The 11883-nt window shown below is 55.4% G+C and overlaps 1 protein-coding gene across 3 annotated transcripts in view; it reads left to right on the top strand.

Annotated features, from left to right (window-relative positions):
- The first annotated feature begins 3009 nt into the window (after window positions 1–3009).
- Window positions 3010–11883, top strand: part of GRM4 (glutamate metabotropic receptor 4) — a 98388-nt gene continuing 89514 nt past the window's right edge. For all 3 annotated transcript variants that reach the window (XM_060164135.1, XM_060164134.1, XM_060164133.1), the window contains exon 1: window positions 3010–3528. In XM_060164135.1, coding sequence (XP_060020118.1) covers window positions 3010–3528 — 519 coding nt within the window. The remainder of the gene's footprint in view (window positions 3529–11883) is intronic.

Raw genomic sequence — 11883 nt, 5'->3', positions numbered from 1 at the left:
CTCCTTCCCCTGTGTGGCCTCTGTCCTTGCCCTGCCTATGGTGTGTGTGTGTGTCTGTGTGTGTCTGTGTGCGGGCACTGATCAGCCCAGAGGTGCTCAGGCTTCAAGAGAAGCCAGTGTTGAGCCCTCACGAAGGATCTGGAAGCCTGAGCAGGGCCTGACTGTCAGAAGCTGCTGTGCATTGGTTTCCCAGCCTGAGTCTGCCCTGTTGCAGCCTCGGCTCACCACCTTGTCCTGATGCCAGAAATCCCTCCATTTGAAATTCAAGAAAACCAAGCCTGACTTCCTAGGATGCGGGAACTGGGCAGGGCCTGAGAGACCGTCGGGGCCAGCGTGGTGGGGTGGTCAGGGCCCGGGCGGCCTGCCCAAGCTCCGTGTCCCTGGGCTGTGTCACTGTTTGACGTTTGGTGCCTCAGCTTCGTCATCTGTGTGATGGGGATAAAAATCCCAGCTGGCTCGTAGGGATGTGAGTGTCACCTGAGAAGCAGCTGCGTGGTGGCTGGCACACAGCGCTACGTTGTCCTTCGCTGTTATTTCTCCATGGGGCACAATTGGCGTTTGGACAAGACAGTGTTTCATTGTGCGGGCTGTCTTGCCCATGCCATCTCTGACCCTGCCTGGATGCAAGCTAGTAGGTGACTCTCATCATTGTGACAACTGAAATGCTCCCACAGGGACAGGATGGCCTCCAGACTGGGTCTTATTCCAGCCCATCCATTTTACAGATGTTGAAACTGAGGACTCCCTAGGGGACAGGTGTGGCCTCCAGCAGGGCAGCAGCAGGACTGCAGGGTGGTCTGAGGCTTCTGCTGTTTCTCTTCTGAATCCCCTAGAACTGGCCTCAGCAGCTAGTATCCCCCATCCCCTCACTCCCCACGGCCCCCTGGGAGAGAGATCTGATAACTCACTCACACAAAGGGGTGAGTGCTGATGAGGGGTCCACACAGGTGTAGCTGCCCCGCTCTTGTATTTTAACAGCTCTTAAGCCTTCCCCAAAGCACTACACCAGCCCTAGGTCACTGAGTCCTGGCTTCCCGCCAGCTTCCCCAGGCTCTCTCAGTGTGACTGGGGCTGGCTTTGAGTCCTCACCCGCCTTGACTTGCTGTTTGACTTCGGCAGAGTTATGTGGTCCCTCTGGGCTACTGGTTCACCTGCAGAGGGGGCTGAGGAGAATTAAGAGCCATACTCTTGGCCTCTGAGGAGCTAAACGGAGGAGGGAGCATTCTGATGCGGGGGTAAGATGTGAGGTGAGGGTTTAAAAGAAACCCGGGAGCTGAGGTTGGATCCTGGGGTGTGCCCCCTCTCCTCCTCTACCCCTTGTGCAGACCTGGAGCAGTCAGGGCCTCTGTGGGGTGGGGGATGGGTGGTTCTGAGACCACCACTTGGTCTTGATAGAGGGACCATATTTCCAGGGACACCTCCCAACCCAAACACAAGCTCTTCTTCCAAATGGCTAGGGAAACTGAGGCACAGAACGGGTGAGTGGCTGCTGGTCTTCATTTGACAAACCCATGGGGAAGGGGGCCTTGGGGTCGCCCCCTAGCCAAGCCCTGGCTCAGCTTTCCGCCTTTCTCCCTGGGGCCTCCTGAGTCTCGAGGGCAGGGAGGTTGCTGGTGGTAAGGGAAGGCTGGGCCCACACAAGGAAGTCCTGGGGAAATTAGCCCAAATTAGCCATGAGAATGAGGAAGAGCTGGTACTCCCTCCTCCACCCTTGCAGATAAATATTTAATCACAACAACAATAATAACGACCGTCATCATAACGTGCACTAGCTCAGGCCAGAACCCAAGCCCCACTCGAAGAGGGAGGAAGTGGGGAAGAGAGAAGGAGCAAAGGAAACTAAGAGAGAAAGACCCTTAGAGAGGGGGAGGGGAGGGGAGGGGAGGGGAGGGACGCCCAGCAAGAGAAAATGAGCCTCGGTTGGGTTGACCGCCCGCCCCCCTCCCCCACCACCCGCCGGCCGGGGCAGAGCAGCTGGGGTGGAAATGGGAGGGTCCACCTAGCCCTCCCCAGTTCAGCAGGAGAACCCCAAAGCCCCGGCAGCCCCAGCTTCTCCCTGGCCTTCAGGCTGAGCAGCTCTCAGCCAGACTTCTTCTCCTGGGCCTCGTTGGCTTTCCTTGTCTCTGAGTCCTCAAGGAGCCCAAGTGTGTCTGGTTCCAGAGCTGGGAGCCAGAAAGCTGGGTTCCAGGCAGCGTTCTGCTGCTTGCCTGCTGTGTGACTCGGGTCAGGTGCTCTCCTGCTCTGGGCCTTGGTTTCCTCGTCTCTGAAATGAGCTGTGCCCTGTGGGACCGGTTTCTGCCTGCTCCTTCCTGTGGGTGAGTGTTGAGAGGGGCCTCTCCTCTGCCCAAGCCTCCCAGGCTGTTGCCTGGGGAGAGAGCTCTCTGAGGCCTCGGGTCTGATGGTAGTGGGCACAGGCCTTAAGAAATCTTCAGACACCACCCAATTTCTGCCTCAAATTCTCCCATTTGGACCAAAGTTGAGCAGCAGCTGGGAGGAAACCAAGCTCAGGAGATTTGTGGAGTCTTTGGCTATAACCTCCAGCATCTCCTGCTCTCAGGCTCCTGATGAGAGATCCGAATTGCTAATGTCTTCTTTGGGCTTCTCCTTGATTCTCTCTCTCTCTCTCTTTAAGGTTGGTAAGAGGAGAGCATTGGAGCTGTTTTCCCCTTGATGCCAAGACCTGCCAAGCTAGGAGCACTCTCCTCCTTTCACAGTCATCCACCAAGAACAGGCCTGCAGGACGTGGGGACCAAGCCCAGAGCTTTGCTGCACCCCAGGCACTCCCTGCCGTCTGGGAGCATGGCCTGTGCCCGTAACTGAGCGTTGCCTGCGGGGCGAGGAACACCAGCATGGTTCAGCCTGTTGGCTGCCATCAGCCGCCCTGCTGCTGAAGCTGCACTGGAGAGACTTGTGGGGGCTGCTCTGCCCCTGCTCCCCCAGGCTGTGGGCCAGGGGCCCACACGGCTAGGAGGGAGGCCTGCCATTCATGGGTCTCTAGGGATTTCCGAGATGCCTGGGAAGAGGGGCTGGGGCTGGTGGTGGGCCCGGCTGCTCCTTTGCCTGCTCCTCAGCCTGTCTGGGCCCTGGGTGCCTTCCTCCCTGGGGAAGCCCAAAGGCCACCCTCAAATGAATTCCATCCGCATAGATGGTGACATCACTCTGGGAGGCCTGTTCCCGGTGCACGGCCGGGGCTCAGAGGGCAAGGCCTGCGGAGAACTCAAGAAGGAAAAGGGCATCCACCGCCTGGAGGCCATGCTCTTTGCTCTAGATCGCATTAACAATGACCCGGACCTGCTGCCCAACATCACGTTGGGCGCCCGCATACTGGACACCTGCTCCAGGGACACCCATGCCCTGGAGCAGTCGCTGACCTTTGTGCAGGCGCTCATTGAGAAGGATGGCACGGAGGTCCGCTGCGGCAGCGGCGGCCCGCCCATCATCACTAAACCTGAGCGCGTGGTGGGTGTCATCGGTGCTTCAGGGAGTTCGGTCTCCATCATGGTGGCCAACATCCTTCGTCTCTTCAAGGTTAGTGCCTGCCCAGCTCCTTTCTCTTCTTCTCCTCCTGAATCCGAGTGAGAGAGTGTGTTTCCCAGCTCCCCGAGCAATCTCTGAGAATTTGGGGCTGACCTGTGGTGAGGAGGGACCCAGCTCCGTGGTGCTGACCATGGTGCTGAAACAGCACCTGCTGCAGGCAGCTCCTTGATCGACTCTGCTCCTCTGCGGGGAATTCTGAACCGGGAGGGGAAAGGAAGTACTGGCGAACAACAGAAAGGAGGAGGAGATGGGCAGACAGAAATATAAAAAACCCAGACAGATGGACGAATAGAAATTTAGGTAGATAGAAAGGTAGACAGATTAAAAGATAAACATAGAATGGGAATGTGAATGTTGGAGATTGCCAGGGAGAAAAAGCAAGACTTTTGTTTTGACATTGTTTTTCAATAATTGCAATTGCCAAGAAAGATCTGTTTTTCTCCCGGGTAGCTGAGAAAGCCCCGCATGGCCCTTCCGCTCCACCTCAGGATTATAGTTAGAAAATGTGTCCTGATTTTTTGGATGAGGTGTTGGCTACCGCAGTGAACGGAGATGAGGACGGGAAAAGGCCTGGAGGAGCGGGCAGTCCCTGTTTCTGGTGCCCTTGGCCCTGAGCTTAGCCTCCCTGGCTCATTACCTTCCTTCTGCCCCTCTTCCTTGCACACCTTTCTCCCCTTCCTTCTGGAATCCCTCCCTGCCCCCTCCTTGCCGCCTCCCTTCCTCTCTTCCTGGGGCAGGAGCTGCTGATTTGCAATTCAATTGGAGCCAAGTGCTTCGCTAAGCTGCTAAAACTACTGAAAGCTACTGGGTAGAGAGAAAAACATTACAAGCATTTTACCAATAATTATGTGCCTGCTTCTCTCTGGGAGCCTCCTCGTTTGCTGTGTGTGCGTGTGTGTGTGTGTGTGTGTGTGTGTGTGTGTGTGAGAGAGAGAGAGAGAGAGACAGAGAGAGAGAGAGAGACAGAGAGAGAGATACAGAGAGAGACAGAAAGACAGAGAGAGAGGGAGAGAGAAGAGGGTGAGGGAGGAGGAAGGTGGCACAAATGGAGCCTCTGGGTCCCTTCTTCACTCTGGTGTTAGATTCTTGGCCTCTGGAATTGGCCCCTTGCCTCCTCAAAGGCTCCAGAGTTAGGGAGTGGACAGAGAGAGGCTGTTTGGCCTCATGCAGGATGGGAAGCGCTGAGGCTGGAGCTGTCTCTCCTGGACCCTTTCTGGAACACGTTTGCCCAATCCCATGATGCATCAGTACTTGGGGGGCATTTCTGGGGGCCGGGGTAGAAGTGGGGATGAACGGTGCGAATGTCTCTGTGTTGGCTGTGAGGGTAGGTGGGAAAGAAAGGTGGTTGAGTTGTCCTGTCACAGCAGGGGCGGGGTTGGAACTTTGCCATAGGCTGGTCTGGGCCACGTGTGCTCTGCAGTCCTTGCCTTGGGGCCTTCTTCCTGTAGTGTTGGTTTTGCTTGATGATCCAGATGAAAACATTATTTTAATTTAAAAACAAATGGATGCATTCTGAAGGATGCAAAATCACGCTGAAGCCGGAGACTTGAAGGAGACTTTGCCTTTGTAGCGGGCAATTTGAACAACCGCTGGGGAGCAGTGTTGCTTGTGGACATTCGTTGGTGGGATGGTTGGGGAATGGGAAACTGGTCCAGTCCCTCCACCTGCCCAATTCTGCAGTGAGGAGTAGAGACCCAGAGGGGAGGGGGAGCAAGGCTCTGTGGTCCCAGGGCCTAGTGATGGCTTCGGTGAGCTGTGTCACCAATTCAGCCTGCCTTCCCTGGGCTTGGGAGGTGAGGCGACCTGGGTCATCCTGCTGAGTGGGGCACAGCCCCCCAGCCTTTGAGAAGACCAGACTACAGGTGGGGCTGCTGCAGTGTCCTTTTCTGAGCTTTGTATTAAACACCTTGGTGAGTCTGTGTCTTTTAAAAAGTGTTTTATAAAGATGATAAAACAACGTGATTGGGCCCTTGGGGCTATGACATTGGTAAGGGTCCTTCCCCACCATGTCCCAGAGGGGAACCAGTACGCACTTTATAGGGAGGTGGAAAAGATCAAAGGAGCTGAGAGGTGTCACCAGACACATGGCCAAGGCTCTAAGAAAGGTCGCTGTCAGCATGAGGCCTTGAAGCGGGTTCTTGGAAGCCCCACACAGCAGTGGGCTGTGACTGCTGTGCTGACCTCTCCCAGGATGGGGAAGGTCGCTGGTGGGGTGAGGGGGTCTGGGGCCAAAGGGCCTCACCAGCCGAGGGCTCTTCAGCTGCCCATCTGGTCACATATGAATGTGGCGTGGCCTGGGTTTTGTCCTGCCCCGAGAGCAAGATGGGACTGGGAGGTAGAGGCCTAGGGAGGGGAGAAGGAAGGGGGACGGAAGGGGCCTGTTGGGAAAGGAAAGGGGACGGGTGGTGGGGGAGATGGGGAGAGAGGCAGAAGGAGACAGCTGGCTATGGTCCGAAGTCCCTGGGTCCCTTTTAAGAGCGTTAATGTTCCAGGCTGGCGACAAGAGGGCTCCTCAATAATTAAACTGGTAGAAATGAGAGGCTGGGCCAGAAACTGAAAAGCCATTTACAGAGACAAAAAGGTTGAACTTTGAGGAGGGAGGTCAGGTGCAGAGCTTCAGGCAGGGAAGGATGAGGGAGGGGCATCTTGGGGGCCAGGGGAGCTGCGGTGTCAGGTGTCTGTTTCAAAGGGCATTGCTGCGCCCCAGCCCCGCTCCCTGCCAAGGCTATTAGTGGGGTCTGCTGGGAACTTCCCCCAGAGGCTGTGATTACAGCTCTCTTTCCTCCGTGAGGTGGATTTCCTGTGCAAAGCTTAGAGAGGAGCTCTGGGTTTGGGGGCACGTGGGGTAATTTCCTGCCTGGAGAATGCTGATGGGGTTCTGTCAAGGCTAGGGTATGAGCAAAACTCACACCTGCCAGAGCTGGGAGGGGCCAACTTCCTGTCGTACAGTTGTGGAAACTGAGCCCTGATTAAGGGACGGGCCAGGGCTGGGAGTCAGGTCCCAGCTCCCAGAACTGACTCCTTCCAGACTGCCTGCCCAAAGCAACTGGGTTGGAAGTGGGGCCTCAAACCCAGGCCGTCATTAGGGATCAGAAGCCCTGACTTCGGGAAGTTGTGGGTCTGACAGCTCATATCCTTTACTCCCCTGTTCCCACCCACTCCTTCATCTTCATTTTGGCTCCATTCTCCTAGTCAAGGGAATATTGATGGAGCTAAAGAATACTTTTCAGAGGAGAGCCTAACGCAGAGGATGTGACCTCTACAATGCTGTGTCGTGGGGACAGCCCAGGTTCTGAAGCCAGTCAGATCTGAGTTTGAATCGCTGTGCCACCAGAGTTACCTCACCATATCCACCATATCTACTCACCATACCAGTCACTTACACCATAGTATGAACGAGTCAGTAATATCTTTTCCTGAGAGCAGTTATTGTTGGGGGGAAAAAGAACATAGTAAGTGCCCTGGAAGGAAACAGTTTTCCAATCCTTGACCTGTAAGAGCTCAGAAGGATCCAGAAATCATTGCATTGAGTCCCTCATTAATTTTGCAGTGGAGAAAAAACAACAACAACAACAAAAACTGAGGCTTGAAGATGGGAATGTGGCCTAGCATGGTGGGTAAGCATCTGGAGACTGGAGCCAGACAGCTTTCGCCACCTTGGCAAATCGTTTAGCCTGTTTGTGCGTCGGTTTCCTCCTTTGTAAAAAGGGGATGACAGTGGTCTCCTAGGCCTGGTGTGGGAATTAAGGGTTAATGTCCAGAAAAGGCCTAGCCTGGTGCCTGGCACACAGTCAGCCTGCAGAAAATGTCATTGCACAGCTTGTAGCTGGGCCTTAAGTCAGCATGAGAGGCTCCGTTGATGTGGAAGAGGCTGGGCCGGGTGGGCAGGGACAGATGGTGACCTTTGAGGCTGATCCTGGAGAGGACCGACCATCTGCTGGGCCTCAGGTGTCTCCCTGTGGTGTGGAGACTGAGTGGCCAACTTAACTTGCAGGTAATGAGGGTTTTCTGGCCGTCACCACAGTGGGGTTTGAGCACTAAGACTGGGGTGGAGTGGAGAGAGGGCAGGAAGGGGCAGGTGGGAGAGGGGATGCCAGCCAGCAGGTGGAGGGCAGGTGCCCAGCTTCCTAGGAGAGGCCGGGCCAGGGACACTGGTGGGCGACATTGGCTCTCTGTGCCACGTCAGCCTGGCCTGTGAGGGCTTGTCCCTCGCGGGGCTGTGAGTGCTGGTAAGGGTCTGTGGTGCCTTTTAGAGAAAGCTGCCTGCCAGGTGCTTGGCTTGTCTGCCCCTCAGTGCCAGGCCCAGGGCTCCTGGGGAACCTCTGTGGCTCAGCTGATACCCCATGTTCTGCTTGAAAGTGTTTTCACTGCACAACCAGGAGGAACTTTCAAGAGGGTCCACCCACTCTCACACAGCCTGCCTGTCTTCCTTGAAGACAGCTCTGTGCTTGCAGCGCCCAGGCCAAGAGACGTGGTGGCATTTTTGACCTCTGCCTTTCTACCATCTGCAGATCCTGCAGGCTCTCCTTTAGGACACGTCCTCGTGCTGGAGTCCCCTCAACCCCCACCTTGTGCGCTCTCACCCGGATCCGGCAGAAACCTCTCTCCTCTCCCTGCTTCCAGACAGGCCTTTCCACAGCCCAGCCTTTGCTCAGCTAACAGAGCGACCTTGCTAAAAGCCAAATCCAACCTGCTCCCCACCCTGCTTAAACTTGTTCTTGACTTTGCATTGCTCTTAGATTAAAACGCAAACTTCCAAAATGCTTGCCAGTCTGACAGGCCCTGTGCTACCTGGTGCTCTGACCACATCGTTTTGCCTCTCCTGGGTGCACTCCGTACCAGTCCTACTGTTTTCTTTATGTTCCTTGAAGACACTGTGCTGTTTGCCCACCACAGGGCCTTTGCACCTGCTGTCCCGTCTCTATTGGAATGTTCTCCTCCTACTCCTTGAGGCTGCATCCTTCTCATTCAACCTAAAGTTTAAGTGGACGCTCTTCAGAGAACCACCCTCCATCCCCCAGTTATTCTATATTATTTTCCCATCTTCCCCTTCATGACCCTCACCACAGTTTGTAGTCATGTCCGTATTTCTTTGTTTGTTTTCATGTTTCTCTTGGCTTCCCCTCTGGGCTGCTGCCTGTTTTTGTACGGCCCATGAGCTGAGAATGGTCTCCGTGTTTTAAATGGTTGAAAAAAAATTAAAAGCAATATGTCATGACACAGGAAAATTATATGAAATTCAAATTTCAGTGTCTGTAAAGTTTTATGGGAGCGCAGCCATGCCTGTTCATTTACATATTGTCTAGCACTGCTCTTGAGCTATGCCCTTGGAATTAAGTAGATGAGACAGAGACCATCAGCTGACCCCTGCTGGCCTCTAAGTTGCGCCTGTAGGATCCCAACAGATGCCAGGTCCATGGGGGGCCCTCAGGAAATCATGGCTGAAGGGACTCACGGAGAGTGAGCCATTTGCAGCCCCCATGTCTCCCCAAACTCTGCAATGACAGCAGGGTGGCCCCCGTCTGCAGAGCCTGCATGAGCTCCTGGCTGTGGGGATAAGTGTAGGTAAGCTCACTTTACCATGGGGTCCAGCCACTGGCCACCAGTGCCCACCACTTTGGTGACCCCTGGGCCACCTGTTTCCTCCTCCCAAATACCTCCAGCCCCTTGCTGACTTACGGAATTCTTTTCGCTTAATGCTTTGTTCCCCGTTAAAGGGTATCCCCATGTCCCACTATTGGCTGTTGTTAGAGATTTGTCCCAAGAAGGCTCACTCAGTGCATGTTCGGGGGTGAATGAGGGACCCTCCTGAAGAGGTCGTTGGGGTAGAATAATCGCAGCATTTACATGGCATGTGTCCTGTGTCAGGGTCTGCCCCAGTCCTCACAGCAACCCCCAGGGGTAGGTGTACAGTGGTTATCCCCATTTTACAGACGGAGAACTGAGGCTCAGAGAGGCTAAGCAAATTCCTCAAGGTCACACAGCTAGTAAGTGGTGGAGCTGGGATATGAACCCAGGCTGTTTGACCCTGGATCTACCCTTTTTATCCCTCTGCTCTCCTCTCTCTTGGTCATCAGATAGTCTTGGGTGAGATCTGGCCCAATACTCACTGTGTGGCCTTTCTGAGTCTCAGTTTCTGTATCTGTAAGAAGGAGTGTGATGATACTCATTAGGCAGCAGCGATAAAGTACGCAAAGCCTTTAGCGGTGCTTAGGGGTTGCCGGTGTTACGAGAACAGGTTGGATAGACATTAAGGTGTGAGAGGGGATCGGGGAGGAGCGGAGGAGGTGTAGGAAGTGGTCTTGCTGAGGGTGACTGTCAGGGCCCGTTCTCCTGAGGTGAGGACCACGCAGCCCTCCCTCTGCTTTTACAGCATTTCTCTTTCCCCCAAACCCTAGGTGTCCCTTCGTGGTGGGAGTCTGGGGAGGGGGCCTCAAGACCCAGGGTCAGACCAGCATCTAAACAGAGTGGGGAGGGAGGTGAGGGGAGGGGAACAGCCCTGACCACTGAGTTGCCAATTCTCTCTGTGCTTCCGGCAAGTCCTTCCCTGTGGGTGGGGCACTGGGGTACAGGTTGCATCGCCTGGTGGTTCTCAAGCCTGGCAGCTCATCATAGTCACCTGGGGAGCATTGGCTTCCTGGGCCTCCAGTGGTGAGGAGCCTTGGGGCTGGGTCTGTATTTGCACACCTGCTGGGAGGCTCAGCTGGCCGCTGGGTGGATGCTCTGAGTCCTCCTTGGTGTCCCGGTATTCCTGTCCCCTCTGGCTTCCCCAGCGAGTGCCCCCGCCCACCCCGCAGCCCTCTCAAGCCCACTTCCTCTGATGTGTACCTTCGGGTTGCAGGACCTCTCTGAACATGGGAAATTTGGGAGTGGAAGCAACAGGGTTTCAGCTCTGATCACTGGACTGGCAAACAGGCTCATTACTAGGAATGAAAAGGAGAGAGTGGAGGCCTTTGGGGGGCCTCTGGGTAGACTTCCTGGAGATGCCCTGGAGGGAGGCCTGGTGGGCTCCTGGAGCCTGGATAGGGCTGACAGGGCCCCTGGGCAAGGTGTGTGACATTGTGGAGGGGCCGAGGTGGGGCTGAGCCTGGGGAAGCTCAAGGTCATGACTGCTGGTTTCTGGCTCGCTGTCCCCCACCTGGACCTTGGTTGGCCCATCTGTAAGAATCCATTCATTCGTTCACTCACCAAGTGTGTCTTGAACATCTCCTCCGGGCCTCGCCCTGCTAGAGCTGTGGCCTCCAACTGGCTACACATTGGAATCAGCTGGGGAGTTTAAAATTCCTGGGTATCCGAGCCCCACCCCAGGATTTTGGATTTGATTGATGTGAGATGGGGCCTGGGCTCCCCGGGTGATACTCACGTGCAACCCCAGGTGGAGAGCCGCCACGCTAAGCAACCTTACAAAGCAGGCAACAAAGCAGATGGAGGCCTGGCCCTTGTAGGCTTCCACGTTTGAAGGGAAGGCAGGCAGTGAACAGGTAAAACACATAAACGTATAATTGTCACGGGAGAGCACTTCCTTGTAGGACAAAGCAAGGAGGTGGCTAGAAAGCCATGGTGGGTGGGGGTGCCAACTTAGACAGGATGGTTGGAGGTGGACTTTTTGAAGGGGGACATTTGTGCATAAACTTGAGTCGAGTGAAGGAGGTCGCCCTACGAATATCTGGAGGAAGAGTTTTCCAGGTAGAGGGAACAGCAAGTGCAAAGGCCCTGGGGCAGGACTGTGCTTGGTTGCTGACTTGACCCAGGAGCTCAAGAGGGAGGACCCAGACAGCCCTGGGGCCAGGGGGAGGAGGACCAAGGGGGCTCCAAAACCCAGAGCTGCTCCTTCTAGCTGCAAAGGGTATTGGGGGAGGAGGGTTACCAGGATTCTGGTGACCTTGGGCAAGTCACTGGGCCTCTCAGGCCTTCAGTTTCCTCACCTGTAACATAGGTAGGTGGTTCTTGACCAGTCCTTGTGAAGCCACAGAGGTGATGGGGAGGAGATGTAAGGGTAGAGCCCATGTGAGAGGCTAGTTCTTTCTCCTGGCTCTCCCCGTGCTGGCCTCTGGCCTCCCCCTCCCAAGCCCCCTGTACCTCTTCTAACTCCTCCCCCTTCATTTCCCTGCTCCCCGCTCCCTGACCTGAGGATGAACAGAGCTGGATACAGGAGGGAGGCAGACGGGGACCCTAAGGGGCAGTAGCTTTCGGTGGTCAAAGCGTGGGCCCTGGGCCAGATGGCCTGGTTCATACCCCTGCTCTGCCATTATTACCTGGGAGGCCCCTCTCTGTGCCTCAGTTTCCTTGTCTGTAAAACTGGGGACCCTTGTAGCCCCCACCTCATAGGGCCTTGTGAGGATTACA

This window comes from Lagenorhynchus albirostris, chromosome 10 (genome assembly GCF_949774975.1).
Source record: "Lagenorhynchus albirostris chromosome 10, mLagAlb1.1, whole genome shotgun sequence".
In the NCBI taxonomy this organism is placed as follows: domain Eukaryota; kingdom Metazoa; phylum Chordata; class Mammalia; order Artiodactyla; family Delphinidae; genus Lagenorhynchus; species Lagenorhynchus albirostris.
This window is presented reverse-complemented; position numbering and strand designations above follow the sequence as displayed.